The following is an 18,807-nucleotide window of genomic DNA, read 5'->3' as shown; positions in this document are numbered from 1 at the left end:
GACTGAGCCAGCAATGTTCCCCCTTGCATGTACTTCTTGATAGAGAGGGAAATAAAAAGGTTAGGGCCTAGAAAAGTTTCCTTTCGTGGGAGGGAGACACAAATTGAGGCCAGAAGTTAGATGCCAGCAAACTGGGTTCCTGGTGTCCCAGTTACTATTGCTTTCTAACCATCCCAAGACTCAGTGGCATAAACCATTTGGTTATACACATGGATTCTGTAGGTCAGAATTTGGAGTGTGGCAGGGATGGCTTGTGTCTGCTCCATGACAGTGAGGACACAGTCATGAAGACTCAAACAGCTGAGGGTGATTCGATGCCTGGGTGCCAGAATTGCCTGGATGTGTCTTCACTGTCACAATGGAAGCCTAGGCTAGAATGGCTTCAAGGCTTGACTCAGCCACCTGCGTGTGGCCTCTCTGTGTGGCCTAGGCTTCCTCATAGCAAGGCGGCTTTAGGATAGTTGGATTTCTTGATTTTTCTTTCTTTCTCTGCCTCTCCCTTTCTCCTTTCCCTTCCTTTTCTTTCCTTTCCTCCTTTCTCTTTAGTAGACTTCACACCCAGCGTGGAGCCCCACACGGGGCTCAAACTCATAACTCTGAGATCAAGACCCGAGCTGAGATCAAGAGTTGGACTCCTGGGGCACCTGGGTGGCTCAGTCAGTTGAGCATCTGACTTCGGATTAGGTCATGATCTCACAGCTTATGAGTTCGAGCCCTGCATCGGGCTCTGTGCTGACAGCTCAGAGCCTGGAGCCTGCTTCAGATTCTATGTCTCCCTCTCTCTCTGCCCCTCCCCTGCTCATGCTCTGTCTCTTTCTCCTTCAAAAATAAGTAAACATTAAAAAAAAAAATTTTTTTTTTTAAAGAGTTGGACTCCTAACCTACTGAGCCACCCAGGCGCCTGGAGGATGGCTGGATTTCTTACATGGTGGCTGAGGGATCTAAAACTCAAGTGTCCTAGTTGACAAGGCAGAAGCTTCCCCGCCTTTTATCACCTATCCTTGAATGTCACATGGTCTCACCTCTGCCACCCTGTACTCGTTGAAGCAGTCAGAATTCTGCCTAGATCCCAGGGAAAGGGGACAAAGACCCTACCTTTCGATCAAAGGGTTGTCAAAAAAATGTACAGCCATCTTTTAAAACCACTTGGGATTGTCCTCAAACCGCATCCTCACCACCATTCAACTTGGGGCGGCCACCGACACCACTGACCCCACCTCAAGTCTCCAGAGAAAGGGCAGGCAGTTTCTCAGGCAGGCCCTGGGACACCTGAGCCAGCTGTAGGAAAGTCCCAAAAGGGGGGAGGAGAGCCTATAAAGATGCCTAACACCGAATTCACTGGATCTCATTAATATCTCATTGAGGTTACTTGTTCAACAAATGCTTCCTAAGCATGTGCTTTGCTAAGTTCCAACAGGATACAGAGCCTTAAGACAACAACTCCAAGGAGCTTATAAGCTCATAGCACACAATCCACTTAGAGGAGGCCTGAGTGTAAGAAGCTTTCACAGCACACAAGAATTACAGCACCCAGGGCCACCAAGAACAGAGGCCTCTATATCGTGAATTCCCCCATGCCTCCAGAAATGTCTGGGTTTTCTCGGATACTAATAATTTTGCACACTGCGGCCCCCTGGTAACAGCAGCCTCCTCTGGAGGCAGCACCAAGGGTGAGGGCTGATCTCTCTACCCGGTTAAGTATCAAGAGGATGAAGACAGGGGACTGTGTCCTCCCTCAGTCTCCTCCTGTGCCCCACCCCCAGCCCTCACTCCACTTCCCTGTCACCCAGTCCTAACTGTGCTCAAATGATACTCGGGAGAACTACAGAAACAAAAAGCAAAAGCAAATGCACCGAATCCATCATCAAAAAATGACATAAAGCGACAGCCAAAGAAGGCTGAGATGTGGGCGTGGCAGCAGAATGGGACAAAATCTTCCTCCGTCAGGGAACCCAGGGAGACAGACAGTGGGAGGGGTGACTGATGCATAGAAGGAAAACCCACGGAGCAGTGAACAGCACAGAGACCCGTGACCCTCATGCCCAAACCACCATGTGACCAAAGAGGCAGGTTCCTCCTCGGATGACACCTTTTATTACAACAGCACGCTGAGGGCCCAGCCCACTTCCCCCCAAACAGCCCCCAGGACTAGGCCTGTCTTCCCTAGCAGGTAGGACACAGCTTTGCTGGGCGAGTGAACGGCTCCTCTCTCGGTCCAGAAGAGCACCTCTCTCCTTGGCCAAGGCTTCTCCGAGGCTGAGGTGGGGTGCAGAGGGCCTTCCCCTCTGGGGACGCCCAGGCTCACACAGTCCACTTCAGGCACCTGCAGGCAGTGGAGGCCCAGGAGGAGGAGAGGTCCCGGGAGGCTGGGGGATAGGAAGGAGAGGATGTGGGCGCAGGGGGAGGTTCTGAGCTCACCTGGTCTCCTGGTGGGTGCCCAGACAGCGCACCGTGCAGTATCGGGCGCCACAGCTGACGCAGGTGTACGGGGAGGGGAAGCCGCAGACGGCACAGAAGGGCCGCTGAGGCCGGGAGGGGGGACCCGCACAGGCTGTCAGATAGTTGGGGCCCTCGGCCACGCTCAGGTTCTGTAGAGACAAGGGGAAGGCTCCACACCTCCTCCGCCCACCCACGTGGCAAACACCGACCTGGGACAAGGACCTCTGCAGGCTCCTTCCTTCCCTGTGGGGCCCTCCCAGTCCCCGGGGCCACGCCCTCTCACCTGCTCCTCTAGCAAGGCCTGAAAGTTCTTTCGGAAGCGAAGTTTAAAATGATCGCCTCGAGTTTTCTTCTTTTTCTTTCCTACAGAGGAAGAACAATTAATTACAGTTGACTCTTGAACAACACAGGGGTTGGGGCGCTGGCCTCCTCCACGTAGTCCAAGACCTGTGTATAACTCTGGACTCCCCAAAAAACAACATCAAATAGCCTACTGGTGACCAGAAGCCTTTCTGACAATACAAACAGTCGGTTAACGTATGTTTTGTATGTTATATGTATTATATACTGTATTCTTAAAACAACACCGGGGAAAACAAAATATTAAGTAAATCATAAGGGGGGGGCGCTTAGTCAGTTAAACATCCAACTTTTGCTTTCGGCTCAGGTCATGATCTCAGTTTCATGGGGTTCCAGCCCTGCATCAGGCTCTATGCTGGCAGCACGGAACCTGCTTGGGATTCTCTCTCTCCCTTTCTCTGCCCCTCCTCCGCTCATGCTGTCTCCACCTCTCTCAAAAATAAACAAACACTAAAAAAAAAAAAAAAAAAACAACTTAAGAAAAAAGAAAGAAAATCATGAGAGCAAATATATTTACAGCACCGACTGAACAAATCCCACGTACAAGTGGACCCCTGCAGCTCAAACCCCTGTTGCTCAAAGGTCAACTATAGTTACTTGGCACGTGCCAAGAAAGACACCATCTTTCTCTGTGCCATCGTTCCCGACACTCATGTGTCCACTCCCTGCGCACACGCTCACCTGGGTTCTGAGTCAGCCTCTCACTACCGTGTATCCCTCCCCTCACTTCTCTAACCTGCTTCTACATTCATCTCCACGCTCCCCTAAGTCCAAGGCTCTAAGTCAGAGCTGGAAGTGCTCCCGGAGCTCCGCTCTCCATGTTCTTTACTCTACATGTGCTAGAGGAAGGTGACGCAGAGGGGGAGAGCAGCTGGCTCACAGTCACAGAAGTCACAGAAGCCAGTCCCTGACAAAGCCAGAGGGGCTCCTGTGTCATCTGCCCCCCCCCCCCCCACCCCCTGCCCCAACCCGATGTCCCTCTACAATCTGTCTCCAGGCAGACCCCTTCCCCTTCCTTTGGCCTTGCCTCCCCAGCCCGGTCCTCCCTCCCTCCACCCGCCTCCTTCTACCCCTGCCTCACCGGTGTCTGCATCATCATCAAACTGAGGCAGCCTTTTGCCGAGCTGGGGGAGTCCTGCATGGGGGTCGTCCTGGAAGTTGTCATTCTCCAAGGCCTCGAGCTGCCTGTTGATGCGGCGCTGTCTGGCAGCCCGGTCCAACACCCGCCGCTGTCCAGGGTCCTGGGAGCGAACTGGGTGGGGCAGAGTCACGAGGGCATGGGAAGAGAGAAGCTGGGCTGGCCTTGGTTCCGGGAAGCGTGCGGACGGAACCACAGCTCTCTGATGTCATCTGAGTCACCAAGCCCTTGGCGCCTGTACCTTCTCCCAATATATTAGCCCCCTGGCTTGCCTCCCTCCTGGCTAACAAGGCTGTCATTTCAGTCACTCATGCCTTTGGCCCTGGCCTTTCCTCCCAATCCCCAGACCCAGCCAAAGAGATGCCTCCTGGAGACCTCTCACTGCTGGCAGAAATCATACAACCGTGCAGATGGGGACCACTGTACACGCAGGGCTTGCAGCCTCCACTGGGACCTTCATGCACTCAGCCGTCATGCTTAGCAATCTCATTTCCTACTTCAAAGGACACACGTAGAGATGCTCATCCTCCAGCCCGCTCTCAAATATAACTGCCTGGCACCCGCCTTCCCTCCATTCCAAGAGGATGCACCCCCTACCCCTCCACTGAGTCCCATTGCTAAACCCAACCCTCCATCTCCAGCTCGGGTCCTTCTGTCCCTCCTGCATCTTCAAACCCTCTTCCCCAACAGGGACCTTCCCTTCACTGGAAAAACCTGCCAAACCCTCACGTGTTGACCCAAATTCACAAAGACTCATCTTTGAGAGAATCGCCCATGGGAAGCTTCATTTCCTCACCTCCCATCCACTCTTCAACCCCCAGCAAAATGACTCCCATTCAGTGGGAACTACTCACACTCAGGACCCTGGCGATGCCCTAGGGCCAAATCCAGTGTGTATTTCTAAAATCTTCCTTTTACTACACCCTGAGACTTTACTGACTATTTCCCTCTGGTGGAAAGAATCCCTTCATTTGCATCCCTGATGTGACTTCAGGTTTTTCTGATGGTGAAAAGCACTCAGTAAATGTGTTTAATGAAGAAGGAGACATGTTGTGTAGAATTATCTGATCCCAGTGAACAGCCGGTAGGTAAGAAGAGAGAGGTTTAAAATGGTGAGGTCATAAAAAATAAAAAGTTAAAAAAAAAAAAAGGGGCGCCTGGGTGGCGCAGTCGGTTAAGCGTCCGACTTCAGCCAGGTCACGATCTCGCGGTCCGTGAGTTTGAGCCCCGCGTCAGGCTCTGGGCTGATGGCTCGGAGCCTGGAGCCTGTTTCCGATTCTGTGTCTCCCTCTCTCTCTGCCCCTCCCCCGTTCATGCTCTGTCTCTCTCTGTCCCAAAAATAAATAAAAATTTTTAAAAAAACGTTGAAAAAAAATAAAATGGTGAGGTCAATGGGGTGCCTGGGTGGTTCAGTCAGTTAAGCATCCAACTCTTGATCTCAGCTCAGGTCATGATCTCACGGTTTGTGGGTTCAAGCCCCGTGTTGGGCTCTGTAATGACAGTGCAGAGCTTGCTTGGAATGCTCTCTCTCCCTCTCTCTCTGCCCCCACTCCTCTCTCTCTCTCTCTCTCTCTCTGTCTCTCTCTCAAAATAAATAAACTTAAAAATTAAATGGTGAGGTCAGCGGCTGACTTCCTGCAACCAGTTGAACAGCCAGTTGTGGAGCTCAGGAGAAGGTTCAGGATTGAGAGAACCACTTTTTGGAGTCATTTGCTTTTGGGAGAGACAGCCCTATGTTTGGGTTTGCAATCCCAGGAAGACAGATCAGACTCAGAAAGAGATGGGGACAGCCCTCTCCTTAGAGGCGAGAGGGCAGGCCACATGACAGGCTTCGAGCAGTAATCAGAGATGACCCCTTCGTCACTGCAGCCCAAAATTTTAAATCTTCCCCTCCAAGTCTGCTTCTCTTCCTGAACTCTCTAAGTAAACAGAACCATCTGCACAGGCATCCTAAACAAGAAACCTAGGAGTTATTTTAAACTTCTCTCTTTATCAGGGTCTCACAACTCTACACAAAATTATCTCTTTATTCATTGAACAGATATTTATCGAGTGCCTGTAACCAAAATAAATAGCATCGGCACCAGGGGCTAACACTGGGCACGCACTATGAGCCAGATGCTATGCTAAGCTCTTTGTGTAAGAGCTTTAACTCTTTATCAACCCAACGTGAGAGATATCATTATCATCCCCAGTTTACTAAAGTTCAGAGGTTAAGAAACATGTCCAAAGCTCATGTAGCTGGTATGTGGCTTGGGAAGAACGCAGAGCTTCCCAGCTCTGGATCACTGTATACTGCCTCCCTCCCAAGTACCAGGCGGTGCCCTTGGTTCTGGGAACACATGAGCTTATAGTCTAGTGGGGAATACAAATGATCAAACAAATGAGCAGAGCACAGGATATGTTAGCACAAGGAAGTACACGGTGCTACGGGGGCACATGCCAGAAACACCCAACTGGCCCTGGGGTAGTCAAAAGATTTTCCAGAGGAAAATAAGAAGTCTAGGTTGAGATCTGACTAATGAATAGAAGTTACCTTGGTTGGGGGAGAGAAAAGGGTGTTTCAGGCTTTCATACCAGCATGGAAGAAGGCTTGGATGGCAGACTGTGGTGCCTTCAATAAATTATAAAAAGTTCAGTGTGGCTGGTAATATAAAGCACGTAGGGAGGGGGTGCTGTGTGGTTATAAAGTCAGGCCCGGTTATAAAGTCAGGCCCGCTGTTAACAGTCTGACCTGTAAGTGTCTAAAGAACTTTGGATTTGGGGATTTATACTGAGAATAATGGAGATCCAGCAAAGAGTTTAAGAAATGCTGACACGATTGGATTCATTAAAAAGTCAATCTGGCGGACTGCTCCACCCACATCTCTTGTGGGGACTACTCAATGGCTCCTTAATTGCCTTCCAGTCTCTAGACCTGCGCTGTACAAGGGGGTAGCCACTACTCACCTGTGGTTGTTTAAATGCTGTAGATTAAGTAAGTTTAAAATTTAAAATTCAGTTCCTCCGTGGCACTAGCCACATTTCACATGCTCAACCGCCACATGTGGCTAAAGGCTGCCATCCTACACGGTACTGAGTAAGACCATTCCCATCAATCCAGAAAGTTCCGCCGTACAGCGCTGCTCCGCACTGAAGCCAGAACTGCCTCTCTAAAAGATAAATCTCTTTCGGCCACTCCCCTGCCTTAAGAGAGCCTGTAATGATTCCCCACTGCCCTCTCCAGAGAATTCAAACTCTCTGGCACTATATGGGATGCCTTTCAGGTGTACCTTTCCCCAACCCTCCAGACTATTCTTGCTATTCCTCCGCAAGCCCCGAACTGTGAACTTGGCTCCCCAAGCGACTTGCTTTCTCTTGCTTTCCTGCCTTTGCACGCGCGGTTCACGCTGCCGGGAATGAGCCTCGGCGCCACTGCACGGAGTGAAACCTTAACCCGACTTTCAAGCCTCCATCCAAGCGTTTTCCCCCTTCCCGGTGCCCTCCATCCCAGAAACTAGGTTAGGTGCCACTCCTCCCCGCGCCCAGGAGCTGTGCTCCCCTCTGCCATCGCACGTATCACTCTGAAGTGCAGCGGCAGGCCTGCGTGTCTGTTCCCCTCCCAGAAAGCCAGTTTGGGGATGATAGGGATCTTTTTCCTCTCTCCAACCCAGGCGCCCGACGTGGAGCAAGCAGGCATCAATTAAACATGAATGGATGGTCTGAGGAGCGACCCCGACGCCAGGGCCCGAGCGCCGGGGAAGGGATTTGAGACTAATAACTGGTTGAGAACATCCTAGGCCAGGTTCGGATTTGGGAGGCGGTAAGGGGCCAACCGCCCGGGGCTCACATACCCGAAGTTTTCTTCTCCACCATTTCCACAACACAGCTGACGGAAGAGCCTCCTGCGCACGCGTGCTAAAGCACCCGCTGTGGAAGGCGTGTCATCACTTCCGGCAGCGCGTGCTTTTGCGCGTGCGCAGAATTATCCCACTAGAATTCCCAAAGCTTCCACCCATTACGTGATGTTCCCTAGGAGATCAGAAAGCTTTCCGCCATATTTTATAGGGGCAAAACCACTTCCGGCTTCAGGGTGGCTGTGTATTTTGTGGGGTCCCCTACGTGGATCATTTTAAAGAGGTGGTACCAGTGGTCTTTTGAGAAATGTTATTTCCCTTTCGTCGTCCTTCTGAAGATGCCACCATCACAAAGGCAGTCCCTGGAGAGTCTTCCCGGGGCGGCAGAGATGATGGGCTGGACTACCAAAGAGAGTGCGTAGGCTTGAGTGGGCAATCCGAGAGGCCCTTGGTGACCCTCTGCCGAAACCTCAACCCCCCGCGCCCCTGGCGCCGCAGACTCCTCGGCCTTCTCCCTCCTTGCCGCCCGCTGCTCCGCTCGTCCCCGCTCCGAGCGCCCCCACGCGGTGCTCGCCCGGCCTTCCGCCCAGCCGCTCCCGGCAGAGCTGTGGCAAAGACCCGCCTCCGCATCCCGCCGGACCTGCTGGGGGTCACTTCCCCTCTCCGGGTTTCAGTTTCCTCGTGTGTCAGGCGGCGCTGGGCCGGGCTGGCTCAGACCGAAGTCCTTGGCTCGCGACCGCCGGCCCGAGCCCCCGCCTCCCGGCCGGGCGCCCCCTCTGCTGACTCCGTGCAGCCCGCGCGCTCACGACCGGGGACAATCCTCGCCTTGTCTACGGCGCCGGCTTCTCGAGTTTTCAGTAGCCTCGGGCTACGCCTTTTTTCCAGGGCGGAGCCCGAGCCCTGTACCTCCTCACAGCGGTCCGCAAGGCAGCCCCGGTCCCTCTGCCCACAGCCCCTCCCCGGAGTTGGGATCCAGGCGCACAGCCCAGGCGCCCTGCGGGCCTCTGTGCCTTCTCTGCCGGCTCCTCGCCATGGCCTCCTGGGGCCCGGGACTCCGGCTCCTGCTGGGAATCCTGCTGCTGCTGCTCCCGCCTCCTGCGACCCCTGCTTCCGACCGTCCCCGGGGCAGAGACCCGGTCAACCCAGGTGAGAGCCCCGGGAGCGGCGAGTGGATGCGGGTTTTGCGTGTCTGCCCGCAGGGTCCGGGAGGGGGGGGTGGAGGCCTGGAGGGGGTGGCCGGCCTCTCCCAAGCCTTTGGGCCCTCCGTGGGACGAATCGCGCGGCCCCTCGCCCACCTACCCTACCCCCCCACACCTCCACCCCGAGCTGGGATTTCCAGCCTCTCCATGTGAACTCATCCCGGATTCCTGGGTGTCTCTCCCACCCAGCTCTCAATTGGAGCCGAAGTTTTGGTTGAGAAGAGTTTAAGAGGGAATCGGAAAAATAAAAATAAAAATAATAGGAGGACAGGGGCAGAGTCGGAGGGAGGGCAAGGGGGCCTGCGGTGAGCGGAACTCGTGGGGCAGTGAGCTGGGTGAGCGGGTCCCGAGCGCCAATTCCCGGCTGGTGACAGAGAAGCTGCTGGTGATCACGGTGGCCACAGCCAAGACGGAAGGATACCGGCGTTTCCTGCGGTCAGCGGAGTTCTTCAACTACACAGTGCGGGTGAGGAGAGGAATGCCCTCGTGGCCTCTAGGAGGGGATTTGCTGCCCCTGGAGCGGGCTGAGGGCTGGATGCCTGGGGCCCCACGGTGAGCCTGGTCAGGAGGGCCCACCGGGCCGGCTGAGCCCTGCCCCGGCACCACGGGTCTCCTCCCCCCCCCCCCCCCCCACAGACCCTGGGCCTGGGACAGGAGTGGCGAGGGGGTGATGTGGCCCGAACGGTTGGTGGAGGACAGAAGGTCAGGTGGCTAAAGAAGGAAATGGAGAAATATGCTGACCGGGAGGATATGGTCATCATGTTCGTGGACAGGTAAAGGGGCTGGGGCTGGGGAACAGGGGGGAGGGGCAAGCTGGAGGGGTGGGTAAGGATACCGAGGTTCCTAGTGGCTGTCCTGCTCAGGCCCCTCTTCTTCGCCCAGCTACGACGTGATTCTGGCTGGCAGCCCCTCCGAGCTGCTGAAGAAGTTCGTCCAGAGTGGGAGCCGCCTGCTCTTCTCTGCCGAGGGCTTCTGCTGGCCCGAATGGGGGCTGGCGGAGCAGTACCCTGAGGTGGGCACGGGGAAGCGCTTCCTCAACTCTGGTGGTGAGTGGCAGAGTGCCCAAGGCTGAGGGGCCAAGAGTGGTGGGGCTTGGGATGTTCCAGGCGCCGTCGGGCTAGAGAGGGGGTGGGGACGGGCGTCTGGGACCCCAAGAGTCTCGGAGTCAGCACCTCCCCACCCCCCGCAGGGTTCATCGGGTTTGCCCCCACCATCCACCGAGTCGTCCACCAGTGGAAGTACGAGGATGATGATGACGACCAGCTGTTCTACACACGGCTCTACCTGGACCCAGGGCTGAGGGTGGGGATGGCGGGGAGGGCGGCCCCTCGCAGCTCCGCAGGGCTGCAGGCGCCATGCGGGCTGTAGAGCCTCAGGGAAGAAGTAGAAAGAGTGGGGAGTTATGGCCCGCCCGCTCCTCGGTTAACTGCCCCATCTCATCCCATGCAGGAGAAGCTCAGCCTCAATCTGGATCATAAATCCCGGATCTTTCAGAACCTCAATGGGGCTTTGGGTGAGGAGAAAGGCAGCCGGAGGGGGTCGCTGTGCCTAGCATCTGTTGGACACGTACTTTGTGCCAAGGCTCTGGGTCGGGGCTCTACTTCTGTAATTTCGTTTAACCCAACAATCCTACAAAGGGAGGGTCTGTGGTTACCACCTGTCTCAGGTGAGGACGCTGCCTTTCCGAGGGACTGGGGACTCGCCCCGGTCACCCAGGTAGTGTGGTGGAGCACCCCAGGGTGGCAGTAGCCTGGTCAGTACCCTCGGAGAGAGAAGGTAGCCAATCCTCGCCCCCCCGGAGCCACAGTCCTTCACCCTCTAGAGAAGCCGGGGTCCCCCGCCCACCATATTTAGAAGCATCTGTTGCTTGGCAGCCTTGAGAGGAAGGGAGCGTAAAGCTGGCCCTTTCTTCCCCAGATGAGATAGTTTTAAAGTTTGATCGGAATCGCGTGCGTATCCGGAATGTGGCCTATGACACACTTCCCGTCGTGGTCCATGGGAACGGTCCGACTAAGGTTTATACCCACAGACCCTGCCCCTGCCCCAGTCAGACCTGCCCCCTGCCCCTGGGTACCTCCATCCCTTCTGGACAGCCATTCCTCCCCAGCCCCCGAGGCAGAGGTGATGGGAGAGGGTCTAAGTGTCCATCCCTTCCCCTCCTGCCCTGTCCCCTGCCCGTCCTCCTGACTTTCCGTCCCTCTCCTGCTGGACTCCTTTGCTTCAGCCTCACTGCCTCTTCCAACAGCTCCAGCTGAATTACCTGGGAAACTATGTCCCTAATGGCTGGACTCCTCAGGGAGGCTGTGGGTTCTGCGGCCGGGACCGGAGGATACTCCCGGGGGGGCAGGTGAGGAGGGGTGCCAGGGTCGGGCAGGACAAGGCACTGAGGCAGGGGGTGCGGGGAGAGCATGCGGGACAGCGGTGCACGGGGCAAAGCTCTGGGGACCCCCAGGACACACCAGGGGGAGGCCTGGGCTCTCCTCTGAGCCCCAAGGTGTCATATCTTGCAGCCTCCCCCCCGGGTGCTTCTGGCCGTGTTCGTGGAACAGCCTACCCCGTTCCTGCCCCGCTTCCTGCAGCGGCTCCTGCTCCTGGACTACCCCCCTGACAGGGTCACCCTGTTCCTGCATAACAACGTGAGACGCCCCCCTGCGCAGCCTCCCAAAGGGCCCTGCCCCACCGGATCGGCCCTGACTCCTTCCTACACCCCTTCCGCTCACCACCTTCCCCCTCCTGTTCCTCAGGCACCATCTTTTCTGCCCTCTCTCTCCCCTCCTCCCATCTCTCCCCCCATCTCCAGGAGGTGTACCATGAGCCCCACATTGCAGACTCCTGGCCCCAGCTCCAGGGCCACTTCTCAGCTGTGAAGCTCGTGGGGCCGGAGGAGGCCCTGACCCCGGGCGAGGCCAGGGACATGGCCATGTGAGTGAGCACTGGGAGGGGCGGACGGGGGAGGGGGAAGGGACGCTGCCTCTGCCTCGGTCCTTCCTTTCCGTTCACCACGTGGTCTCTGCTTGGCCTCCCAGGGGCGCCCTCCCAGCCAGGAGACCCTCGGGGTCCTGGGGAGGCAAGTGCACCGCCCCCGCCCCCACGGCCCCCTCCTCCCCCCGCCTGCTCCCATCTTAGCTCATCTGTTCGTTGATCTGTCACCTCCAGGGACAGCTGTCGGCAGGACCCCGAGTGCGAATTCTACTTCAGCCTGGATGCTGACGCCGTCATCACCAACCAGCAGACCCTGCGCATCCTCATTGAAGAGAACAGGTCGCTTGCCCAGTTCGGCCGGAGGGAGCCCAGGTAGTCTCTGGGGAGCCCCCGACTTGTTCCCCGGGGACAGGGCTCACCTCTGCCCATCCATAGGAAGGTGATAGCGCCCATGCTGTCCCGCCACGGGAAGCTGTGGTCCAACTTCTGGGGAGCCCTGAGCCCCGACGAGTACTACGCTCGGTCCGAGGACTACGTGGAACTAGTGCAGCGGAAGCGAGTGTGAGTTCTGCCCCTGCCCTCCGGCCTGTGGCCACCCGCGTGCCCTCCCGAGGCCCCGTTCCCAGGGCTCCGGTGCGGCCTCCAGTCGCAGTGCCACAGCTGTGGGGTGGGGGGACCGGAGCGAGACCGGGGTGGCGTGACCGGCGGCGCTTCACCGGGGACGCGGCTTGGCGAGCGGGCGCCCTGGGGGAAGGGGCTCCCGGGTTGAATCGTGCCCACCTGACCCCGGTGCGGGTGCCTCCAGGGGCGTGTGGAATGTGCCCTATATATCCCAGGCGTACGTGATCCGCGGCGAGACCCTGAGGACAGAGCTGCCCCAGAGGGAGGTGTTCTCGGGCAGCGACACCGACCCGGACATGGCCTTCTGTAAGAGCCTGCGCGACAAGGTGAGTGGGGCCTGGGGGCCCCATGCTGGGGTGCTGGGAAGCAGCCGCCCGCGTCTTCTCACTCTGACCCCCGACCCGGCCCCAGGGCATCTTCCTCCACCTCAGCAATCAGCAGGAATTTGGTCGCCTCCTGGCCACCTCTCGGTATGACACAGACCATCTGCACCCTGACCTCTGGCAAATCTTCGACAACCCCCTGGTGAGTGATGGGCCCCTCGCTCAGAGAACCGGCGCGCCCTTCTCTAAAGGAGGACGCAGGCACACGTGCACGCGCACACACGCATAGTGCTCACCCCCAAGGTCTGCTACTGCCTGAGGACGGGCGGTCGTGGTAGTGGGGCCGGGGCTTCCTTGGGGGACCAGATGGCGCAAAGAGGGCACGGGTCAAAGCGCGCACCCCTCCCCTGCCGCAGGACTGGCGGGAGCAGTACATTCACGAGAACTACAGCCGGGCCCTGGAAGGGCAGGGACTCGTGGAGCAGGTGAGCCCCGCCCCCCACGGGACCCCTGACTGTCCTGGTGGCCGTTGCGCCCTGAGTCTGCCGCCTGGATTAGCGGTCTCCAAACAGACCCCCCTCCTGGGCAGAATGCTCTGCCCGGGCAGATAAAGGCACAGGCTGAGCAGATGGGCCTTCAGCTTCCCACCCTGCCACCAATCAGAGCGGTCCTCTCTTCTCTCTTGGGACCGTTAGCATAAGGAAGCTCCAAACCCAGGGCTCCAGGACCCCCCCTGCCACCTGTGCCGTGTTCTCTGAGCCACTGCCACCTTCTCTGGCCCAGCCTTTCCTGGCCCAGCGCTGGCCACGGCCTGTCCCCACGCTCGGGTCCCCAGGTCCCCGGCTTCCCTCGTCCCCCGGCTTCCCTTTCTGCTCCTGGCCTTTTCTCCGCTCTGTTGGCTTCTCCCCGAGAGGTCACTGAGCATCGCCCTGGCCCTGTTGCTCCTCTCCTGTCTTCTCAGCCGTGTCCAGACGTATACTGGTTCCCGCTGCTGTCAGACCAGATGTGTGACGAGCTGGTGGAGGAAATGGAGCATTACGGCCAGTGGTCAGGAGGCCGGCATGAGGTGAGGGGGGCTGGGTAGTGAGGAGGGAGGGCTCCCCGAGGAGGGAGGTGTTGCCGGGAGCCAGGGACATGGAATCAAGAGAGTGGCACCAAAGAGGGGTCCCCAAGGGAGAGAGGACCCACAGAGGGCACAACTGTGTTCATTCATTCACTCATTCATTCAAGAAACACTAACCCGGCAGGCGAGTCCCAGGTGCCGCCACTGACCTCGGCGGCGTGGTGCACTGGGCGGTGCTGGCCGAGCCCCCCTGCACCTCACCCGCTATAGTCAGTGGCAGGAGCTACTTCTGAAGGCTGCGTCCGGCAGCCCAGATGCTGTGGGGGTCACGGGGCGGGGGGGGGCCCTCGGCCCAGACACGGGGGATCCGAGGGGCTTCGCAGAAGAGATGACGTCTTCACTGAGACACAGAGGGCCTGCAGGAGCGAGTCAGGCTGAGTGGGCGAGGCTTCCAGACCCAGGTTCCACTGAGCTTTAAGGTCCGAGAGCAAGAGGAAGGGGGAGGCTGGCACCGCCCCGTTGGGGCTCAGTGCCGGCCGCCCACAGGACTCAAGGCTGGCTGGAGGCTACGAGAACGTGCCCACCGTAGACATCCACATGAAGCAGGTGGGCTATGAGGACCAGTGGCTGCAGCTGCTGAGGACGTACGTGGGGCCCATGACAGAGAGCCTGTTCCCAGGCTACCACACCAAGGTGGGCCGCTGCCCCCTGCCCCGCCTCCACCTTCCCACACCCCGGTCCTGGCTGGAAGTCTCCACTCAGCGCCCTTTGGGCCTTGGTAGCGTCTGGAGGCCCACGGAAAGGGATACCGCAGGAGGGCAGCCGGGGGCAGGGGGCAGTTAGCAGCGACACCCCTGCAGCCCCGCCCCCTCCCTCGGACAGGGCCTTCACCCCCTCAGAAGCATCACAACCGCCCCCCCCAACCTCACAGCCGCGCTTCCAGCCTGTTCTCTCGCGCCCCCCCGCAGACCCGGGCGGTGATGAACTTTGTGGTCCGCTACCGGCCAGATGAGCAGCCGTCTCTGCGGCCCCATCACGACTCCTCCACCTTCACTCTCAACGTCGCCCTCAACCACAAGGGCCTGGATTATGAGGTGAGCCCGCACCGCCGGGGGCCCTCCGCACACGCGTGCGCGCGCACACACTCTGCCCCTGGACCTTGCCGTCCCGCCCCTGGCTCCTGACAGCGTTCAGTCAGCCACCCTGCCCCCCCCCCCCCCCATGTCCTCTCCCGGCTCCACCGGGCTGCCCACCCTGCCCTCCTGGGCCTCCCTTGTCTGCCTCTCACCCCCTTGTGGCTGTCTGCCCCCCAGGCCCCGCCCTCTCCCCCACCTTCTCCCCCATGTGCTCACGCTCCACTTCTGTCCCCCATCCTCTTCCAGGGAGGTGGCTGCCGCTTCTTGCGCTACGACTGCATAGTCTCGTCCCCACGGAAGGGCTGGGGGCTCCTGCATCCTGGCCGCCTCACCCACTACCACGAGGGGCTGCCCACCACTCGGGGCACTCGCTACATCATGGTGTCCTTTGTCGACCCCTGACACTCAACCACTCTGCCAGACCTGCCCTGCCGCCGTGCCTTCCCGGGGGGGGCCCCCTCCGTGGAAGGGGGTCTGTCTGGCGCCTCGCTTCCTGAGCGGATGTTCGGTGTGCCTGGGACTGAATGTGTCGCCCCCCCCTCCCCCAACACGCGGCCCTCTCAGGAAGCTCCTGGAGCCCCCCCTTGCCCCTCCCCACAGTCCCCAAGGACCCCTGGGGAGAAGGCTTTGAGGGCTCCCGTGTGATAAATTATTGTTTCTCACCCTCTCAATAAAGGAGGATTTGTAAGCCTTGAGTCCCTGTAAGTCTCTCGCCTCCCTACTGACCCCAGATCCCTCCTGCCACCAGAGTAGAGGGGACGCCAAAGACAAACACCAGAGAAGAGGAAGAGGCAGAAGCAGATGGTAGAGCAGTGTGGAAACCTGGAAACTTCCATGGATCCCATATCTCTCTCCCCCTGCCTCTTTTTTTTTTTAATGTTTTATTTTCTTTATTTTGAGAGAGCGCAAGTGGGGGGAAGGGCAGAGAGAGAGGGAGACACAGAATCCGAAGCAAGCTCCAGGCTCCGAGCTGTCGGCACAGAACCCGATGCCGGGTTCGAACCCACCAACGCAAGATCATGACCTGAGCCGAAGTCGAACGCTTAACCGACTGAACCACCCCGGCGCCCCAAGCCTGCCTTCTTGATGGGTGGGGCTGGTCACCCCTCCATGTGGACTGAGCATCTCTCTGGCCATACTTCTCAGCACATCTCCCCCCTGGTCTCCCTGCAGACGGAAGACGGCTGAGTAGGGACGGGAGAAAATACCTCCTGGTGAGGTCCCTGGAGGGGGAAACCCCGCACGAGAGTGAATCGGGACAGGGACAGAAACGATGTGTCAGTCTGTGGCACTGGAAGACGCTGGTTCATCCTATCTCATGCACTGAGCATCCCCTATCTGCTGGGCACTGGTCAGCTGTGCTGATGGTTGCTTACAGCCTGGGGGAGACCTCAGTCAGAAAATCACCATGAAGGATGAAAGTGGGAACGTCTTTTATGCTAGGAGAGCGAGTGATAGAGGCACCGAATGGGGCCTGTGTCAGACTCTTCTAAAGAAGTGATATTCCTGGGACGCCTGGGTGGCTCAGTCGGTTGAGTGTCCGACTTCGGCTCAGGTCATGATCTCACAGTTTGTGAGTTCGAGCCCCGTGTCAGGCTCTGTGCTGACAGCTCAGGGCCTGGAGCCTGCTTCAGATTCTGTGTCTCTGTCTCTCTCTCTCAAAAATAAATAAACACTAAAAAAATTTTTTTTCTTAATTTAAGAAGTGTCATTCCCTGACCTGGAGAAGCTAGCAGTCCACAGCTCTGGCCAGTGTTGGGGGGAGGACCATGGCAATGTGAGGCACCCTTGGAGGGTGTGCTCTTCGGGGCTCACCAATCATTGGCCTTCGCCAAAAAACCCTTCCCTCTGGGATGTCTCCCCCATGGAGGCCCGAGCTACTCCTTAGGGGCCGGCCAGGGCGACTAAAGAGTTTTCTAACTGTTCTCACTCGTGTGGGGAGCTCTGCCATTGGTGATACACACCCGCTTTCCCAGACCTCTGTCAGCCTGGCTATTCACAAAGGCGCAAGGTCCAAACACCTTCCTCACCCCCAGGCTCCTGGCCACACCCCTGGGCATTTCTGTTTGGTCCTATTGGTCACGGGCCCGTGGGTTCACGGAGTGGTTAACTCTTCATCCTGGGGCTCACAAGGGTACAGTGTGCAGCAAAGAGGGTGGAAACGGGGGCCGAACCAGGACCAAGGGCCAGGGCTGGCGGGCTGGACCATGAGGAGAGTACTTAAGAGCCCACGGCAGCCCCTGTGGGATCACCCCTCCACAGCGTGCCGGCCTCCTGCAGGGTCTCCAAGCGGTGGCCGTCCTTCAGTGGATCTTCTTTTGGGGCTCGGTGAGTGAGTCCCAGCATCTGGCACCCACTTTCCCCTTTCTAGGAGGGAGGCAGGGCAGGGATCTCTGGGGGCCCTCGAAGGCATAGAAGGAATGAGCCGGGACAGAAGGGCCTGAAACCATGCAACAGGCAAGAGGGGGTCCTGAGTATCACCCCCGCCGCTCCATTCTACGGCCCAGCGTTCATCCCCGCGATCCTAGGCAGAGCCTGGATCCTAGCCCTCCTCTACCTGGTCCGGCTCTCTGGAGACAGGGACTGGCCACACGCAGGAGGCCACTGCTCTGCCTGGGTGGGCAACTGGGCCATCTGGAGACATTTCCAAGATGGCTTTCCTGTCTGGTGAGGGGCACCCAGGAACAGTGTGCCGCGTGGGGGCAAGGCTTTGGAACCGACTCTTCTCTGGTCACCCCTGAAAGTCTGATCTCACTGCCAGGATGGGGGTATGTTCCCTGCAGAAGCCAGCAACTTCTGCACAGAGGCCACGGGCTTCTTGGGCCTCTTTCCAGGCCTCTGGCCGCACCTGCTCAGGCTGTCAGGTTGGTTCCACCTCCCTCGCTTCTGGGACTACACCATGTGTAGTGGTGAGGAGGGGGCAGGTCAGCCTCAGCGCCCCCCAGTCCTAGCTGGCGACTCCTACTTCAACCTCCTGCCCTGGGGCGCGGGCTGGGGGGGGGGGGCCCTCCGGGTCCCAGCTCTACCTGCCTGGTGTCCTCCTACCCCTTTTCTCAAGGACCCAGGCATCAGGCCCCCTGCCTCTGCCCTCACCCCAGGTTTGCTGTCTGTCCTCTGACAAGGCCAGCGCCGCCTATCTGCTGTCCCGGCCTGAGGGCGGCCAGGTGGCAGTCCTGGCCGTGGGAGGGCCCCTGGAAGCGCTGGACCCAAAAGCGAGTGCGCTAACCTTGCGGATCCGGAATCAGAAGGGGTTTGTCAGGTTGGCACTGAGGAAGCGGCCAGTGGCCGGGCGGGACACCCGTGGGCTGCCCTGTCCGGGAGGAGTGCAGAGGGCCGGCCCCGGTCAGGGATGGGGGTGGGGGGTGGGAGGGTGAGGGACTCAGAGTCAGGCATGCCCCCTCGCTCTCCTGGGGCCTGTCTTCTCAGGGAGAACGAGCTCTTCCCGCAGTTCCCGAGCCCTCCCGGCTCTTGGCGCGGAGAGCGCAGGAGGCGCCGAGGCCGCTGCTGAGGGTCGCCCTGCGGCTGTTCCACGGGAGCCTGCGTCTCCTCCCGCCCTTTCGCAAGCCCCCCGGCACCGGCGGGGAGCCCCGGCCTCGGCCCACTCCTCCCCCCGCCCGCGCACCGGCTCCCCCCCGGAGCTCGGGCCCCGCGCGCTCCCAGCTCCGGGAGGTGAAGGTCCCCGGCTGCGGGCCGCACCTCTGCCGCGCCCGCTCCACAACCCCCCGCCCCCCCCCCCCCCCCCAGGCTGGCCTTAGGCGACTGCTCGGGGC

General features: G+C 58.8%; 2 protein-coding genes and 1 long non-coding RNA gene across 4 annotated transcripts; 1 reads left to right on the top strand and 2 right to left on the bottom strand.

The window, feature by feature from the left end:
• Positions 1-2,066: 2,066 nt before the first annotated feature.
• ZNHIT1 (zinc finger HIT-type containing 1) lies at positions 2,067-8,259 on the bottom strand. 2 transcript variants are annotated; one of them, XM_025923102.2, is made up of 5 exons: positions 8,064-8,259; positions 3,881-4,051; positions 2,723-2,802; positions 2,419-2,588; positions 2,067-2,323 (listed from the first exon to the last, which is right to left on the bottom strand). In XM_025923102.2, the coding sequence occupies exons 1-5, from the start codon at positions 8,119-8,121 to the stop codon at positions 2,302-2,304; spliced, it is 501 nt and encodes a 166-aa protein (XP_025778887.2). In that variant the 5' UTR covers positions 8,122-8,259; the 3' UTR covers positions 2,067-2,301. The 2 variants fall into 2 exon arrangements, with proteins under 2 accessions (XP_025778887.2, XP_086547990.1); XM_086691864.1 differs by lacking the exon at positions 8,064-8,259 and adding an exon at positions 7,771-7,928.
• Positions 8,260-8,449: 190 nt separating this feature from the next.
• PLOD3 (procollagen-lysine,2-oxoglutarate 5-dioxygenase 3) lies at positions 8,450-15,732 on the top strand. Its single transcript, XM_086691862.1, has 19 exons — positions 8,450-8,919; positions 9,347-9,438; positions 9,609-9,745; positions 9,855-10,018; positions 10,162-10,274; positions 10,422-10,485; positions 10,890-10,987; positions 11,218-11,319; positions 11,483-11,608; positions 11,773-11,894; positions 12,129-12,233; positions 12,330-12,455; positions 12,700-12,841; positions 12,927-13,040; positions 13,255-13,323; positions 13,800-13,904; positions 14,448-14,594; positions 14,870-14,995; positions 15,284-15,732. The coding sequence occupies exons 1-19, from the start codon at positions 8,805-8,807 to the stop codon at positions 15,437-15,439; spliced, it is 2,223 nt and encodes a 740-aa protein (XP_086547988.1). The 5' UTR covers positions 8,450-8,804; the 3' UTR covers positions 15,440-15,732.
• Positions 10,333-14,452, bottom strand: LOC147572941 (uncharacterized). Its single transcript, XR_015245391.1, has 5 exons — positions 14,079-14,452; positions 12,675-13,853; positions 12,314-12,435; positions 12,123-12,216; positions 10,333-10,601 (listed from the first exon to the last, which is right to left on the bottom strand). It is a non-coding gene; the product is annotated as an uncharacterized LOC147572941 (long non-coding RNA).
• Positions 15,733-18,807: the final 3,075 nt, after the last annotated feature.

The sequence above is a fragment of the Puma concolor genome, chromosome E3, assembly GCF_028749965.1.
Source record: "Puma concolor isolate L17-30 chromosome E3, mPumCon1.1.hap2, whole genome shotgun sequence".
Taxonomy (NCBI): Eukaryota; Metazoa; Chordata; class Mammalia; order Carnivora; family Felidae; genus Puma; species Puma concolor.
Note: the sequence above shows the minus strand (reverse complement) of the source record. Positions and strands in the feature narration are given on the sequence as shown.

Coding starts and splice junctions, on each gene's coding strand:
- ZNHIT1 (XM_025923102.2), bottom strand. CDS start 8,121: ATGGTGGCATCTTCAGAAGGACGACGAAAGGGAAATAACATTTCTCAA. Junction 2,803..3,880: donor TGATGATGATGCAGACACCG/GTGAGGCAGGGG, acceptor CTTCCTCTGTAG/GAAAGAAAAAGAAGAAAACT. Junction 2,324..2,418: donor GGCACCCACCAGGAGACCAG/GTGAGCTCAGAA, acceptor CACTGCCTGCAG/GTGCCTGAAGTGGACTGTGT.
- PLOD3 (XM_086691862.1), top strand. CDS start 8,805: ATGGCCTCCTGGGGCCCGGGACTCCGGCTCCTGCTGGGAATCCTGCTG. Junction 10,275..10,421: donor ACCTGGACCCAGGGCTGAGG/GTGGGGATGGCG, acceptor CATCCCATGCAG/GAGAAGCTCAGCCTCAATCT. Junction 12,456..12,699: donor CTAGTGCAGCGGAAGCGAGT/GTGAGTTCTGCC, acceptor GGGTGCCTCCAG/GGGCGTGTGGAATGTGCCCT.